The 3979-nt window shown below is 34.6% G+C and overlaps 1 protein-coding gene across 1 annotated transcript; it reads left to right on the top strand.

The window, feature by feature from the left end:
• The first annotated feature begins 1163 nt into the window (after positions 1–1163).
• Positions 1164–3419, top strand: LOC142636490 (receptor like protein 27-like). Its single transcript, XM_075810734.1, has one exon. The coding sequence runs from the start codon at positions 1164–1166 to the stop codon at positions 3417–3419; it is 2256 nt and encodes a 751-aa protein (XP_075666849.1).
• Positions 3420–3979: the final 560 nt, after the last annotated feature.

The following is a 3979-nucleotide window of genomic DNA, read 5'->3' as shown; positions in this document are numbered from 1 at the left end:
GTTGAAACCCATCAAATATATTCATTACCATATCAGTTTTTAAGTTTCATGTAGTCTTGTAGTATTTTTAGCATTTTTAATTTTTCTAGGATGGGTTAAGGATTCAACCATAGTGAGCTTAACATGTACTCCTTTTGTCCTAATTTGTTTGCCATGTTTAAAAATTTTAACTTTTTAAGGGAACATCATTTATTGTTTTACTCGTCTGCTATATGAAAATGTATAAGTTTCACCACTGCATATACTTGGTATGATGGTCACTCCCCAAGTATAAGTACTTGTGGGATGTGGGAGGCAAGGGCCGGGATTCAAGTCTCCAGTAGGGAGTTTCACACACATATACACTTAGATTATGGTAGAGTAGAACTTCTATCTTGTATTAAAAAAAAGTATAAGTTTTCAAAACTACCCATAAATAAATTTACCAAAAATAGTCTTGGAAATAAAGCAGGGGCATAATAAAAACATTAGTAAATTAATAGTTTTTAATTTTAGAAACATGTCAATATTTTGGGACATCTCAAAATAAAATAGATTACAAATAAATTGAGACGAAAGGAGTAACAATTAACAATTTTAGTTCCATCACTGGTTAATGAAAACGTGGGTGAAAAATTGCGGCTGCAGGTCTAACACGACACTCCGAACTGCTAAGATACATTCATCTATAGCATAATTGTTTAAAGTCAGAGATGTGTATGTTTTTTCTGAAGTGTGTATGGTAGTTGACAATTCGCTCCTGTGTCTATGACATTCTTACATTATGTTCAGACTTAGAGACAATTCATTAAATGTATTTTAAATTCTTTAATCAAATTTGATCATGCATTTTCATTGGCTAATAAATTGTCTTTGAAAAAATAATTTATTTGTATTATATTGATTAATACAAGTATGCAACTATTATTTTAATTAAATTAAACAATCTAAAGCACGATATCTTAAAAAGGGTTACCTTGAAAACTGCATTTACTTAGTGAAACATAGAAATGATAAAAAAGTTCACCTTTTTTGAATTATGACATGAGGCAGCGAATGTTGGTGGGAACACATTTACTAATGTTGACCGTGGCTTCATATAACACCGTTCATTGCTCATCACTTCTCTTGCATGGGAATGAGAGCCTATGAGCAGTGCTAAACATAGTTAACAAAGAATTGTCATGGGGTCTTCCCTTCTTTGCATCATGTTCATGCGTGTGCTCTTCTTTGTTTCTCTGTCCCAGGTTATTGTTCTCACTCATTCTTCTCCTTCTATACAGCCACTGTGCCATGTTGATGAGAGTTCAGCCTTGTTGCAATTCAAAAATAGTTTCAGCATAAAAGGGTCTGAATCTAGTGATCCATTGGCTTGTCCCAAGGTTGCATCTTGGACACTAGAAGGTCAAAACAGTAATTGTTGCGCATGGAATGGTGTTATCTGTGATGACACAGGTCATGTGATTGAACTTGATCTGAGTAGCTGCAATCTTTATGGTTCAATCAATTCCAATAGCAGTCTCTTCCATCTTGTTCATCTTCAAAGTCTCAACCTTGCCTTCAACAACTTCAACTACTCTCAAATCCCATCCCAGGTAGGCAATCTTTCAAGACTAACATATCTCAATCTCTCTTCTTCCATGTTATCTGGTGAAATCCCTTTTACCCTTATGAACCTGACAAAATTGACTTTTCTTGGGCTTTCGTCCAACAATTTTCAAGGCCCAATTCCAAGCTCAATAGTCCACCTTTACAATCTTGAGGTTCTTGATGTTTATAATAATAACTTGAATGGCACCATGGAACTTTGTATGTTTCTTAATATGAAAAGCCTAGGCATGTTGGATCTTTCTCATAATGAATTGTCATTACTCATTGATGAAACATGTACCAATGCCACTTTGCCAAAGTTTTATGGGTTAGATTTGGCTGCATGTAACTTGAGTGAATTTCCAAATTTCCTAAGAAACCAAGATGGGTTGCAGTGGCTAAGCCTAGCTTACAACAACATTGCTGGCCATATACCTGAATGGATGTGGCACATAAGTAGAGAAAGTTTAAGGGTAATGGATCTTTCTTTCAATTTTCTCACAGGCTTTGATGGTCAAGTACCAATTCCTCTTCCATGGACTAATCTAGCCATTCTAGACCTTAGCTCTAACCAGCTCGAAGGGTCACTTCCTATTCCACCATCCTCCACTTTGCGCTATAATATTCCAAACAATAAATTGAGTGGAAGAATATCGCAATGGATTTGCAACATGACTTCTATTCAGATGCTTGATTTGTCTAATAACAGCTTAAGTGGTTCACTTCCTCAATGTTTGAACAAGTTTGGTGATTCTTTGTTAGTGCTTAATCTACAAAAGAACAAACTTGAGGGAAGCATTCCACAAACTTGGGCAAAAGGAACCCAATTGCGGATGATAAATTTTAGTGAAAACAAATTCCAAAACCGGTTACCAACATCATTGGCCAATTTAATGATGCTAGAGGCTATTGATCTTGGTGTCAACCAATTCAATGATTCTTTTCCCTATTGGTTTGGAAATCTTCCAAATTTAATGGTTCTCTGTATAAGGTCTAACAAATTCGATGGTCCAATAGTCATTCCTAATGCTGAGTATAAGTTTCCCAACTTGCGAGTCCTTGATCTTTCCAACAATAGCTTTTCAGGAAAGTTGCCACTAGAAATATTTCAGAATTGGAAGTATAGGGATTTTGAGAATGAAAGCCCTTTAACTTATATTCATGTGAAGACAAATTTTACTATACCAAAAGGTAGTTGGAATTATCATTGTTCCTATGATTACAACTACTCAATGGAAATTACAAACAAAGGCATGAATATGGTATACCAAAGGGTCCAAGAGCTCTTTAGAGGTATTGATATGTCAAGCAATCGGTTCGAAGGAGAGATCCTGGAATCAATTGGTGATTTAAAGGTGCTTCATTTGTTCAATGTTTCCAATAACTTCCTTAGAAGCAATATCCCATTTTCATTGGGAAATCTTGCAGGGTTAGAATCATTGGATCTTTCTCTAAACAGACTCTCAGGGGAGATCCCACAACAGCTAACACAACTTAATTTCTTGCAATATTTCAATGTCTCTTATAATAATCTTACGGGACACATACCAAGTGGGCAACAATTTAATACATTTCAAAACAATTCATTTGAGGGAAATTCAGGATTGTGCGGGAGCCCATTGACAAATAATTGTGATAATTTTGATACTTTGCTACCTCCAGCCTCAATCTCAGAGAATAGTGAAGATTCAGATTCTCCATTTGAATTTGGTTGGAAAATAGTTGTGATTGGGTATGGATTTGGTACAGTTGTTGGAGTGATTATTAGGCATGTTGTGACTGCAAGGAACCCTGATTGGTTAAGGAAGACATTTGGAATGAAGCAACTTGGGAGGAGACGTAGAATTTGATTTAATCAATTTGGGCAAGTCTTCCAAAGATGCAAATATGTACTTTTTTTTTTATAACTTTTTTTCACTTTTCAACTTTTCGGTATATTTTGTGCTGGGGTTGCATTAAGGCATTTTATTTTTATGTAAAGAGTAGTGGTGACTTCACCGATTTGGGAATGTGAAGTAATAGCACTAGCTTGTATTCAAAATTTGTCATTTCTATTCATTTAGTTCCAAAAAAAATTATCAATGTTGAACTAATACTAGGCTAGTTTTTAAGGCTGAAACTGTTTAATAAATAGCTGATGTCCAGCGCCATATACATACTCTGTTATTTCATTCTAAGTAATTTGTAGTAGTTTTCTGTATGATATATTTATATGCGTAGGACTCATCACCATATACACCGAATTTTTTTTGGAGAGAATATACACTATATACTGCAATTTCATTCTAAACACTTTCATTCATTTTACCGCTTGTAAAAACATATTAAAAGTTTTTCTACTAGGGAAAAAGATTTTCCAATTACATAAGATTGTTTCTCTTTATTTTATCCTATAGTACTTAATAGTAGC

Source organism: Castanea sativa, chromosome 1, assembly GCF_040712315.1.
Source record: "Castanea sativa cultivar Marrone di Chiusa Pesio chromosome 1, ASM4071231v1".
Classification (NCBI taxonomy): Eukaryota; Viridiplantae; Streptophyta; class Magnoliopsida; order Fagales; family Fagaceae; genus Castanea; species Castanea sativa.
This window is presented reverse-complemented; position numbering and strand designations above follow the sequence as displayed.

Excerpts from the sequence above, each read along its gene's own strand:
- LOC142636490 (XM_075810734.1), top strand. The coding sequence starts at position 1,164 with ATGGGGTCTTCCCTTCTTTGCATCATGTTCATGCGTGTGCTCTTCTTT.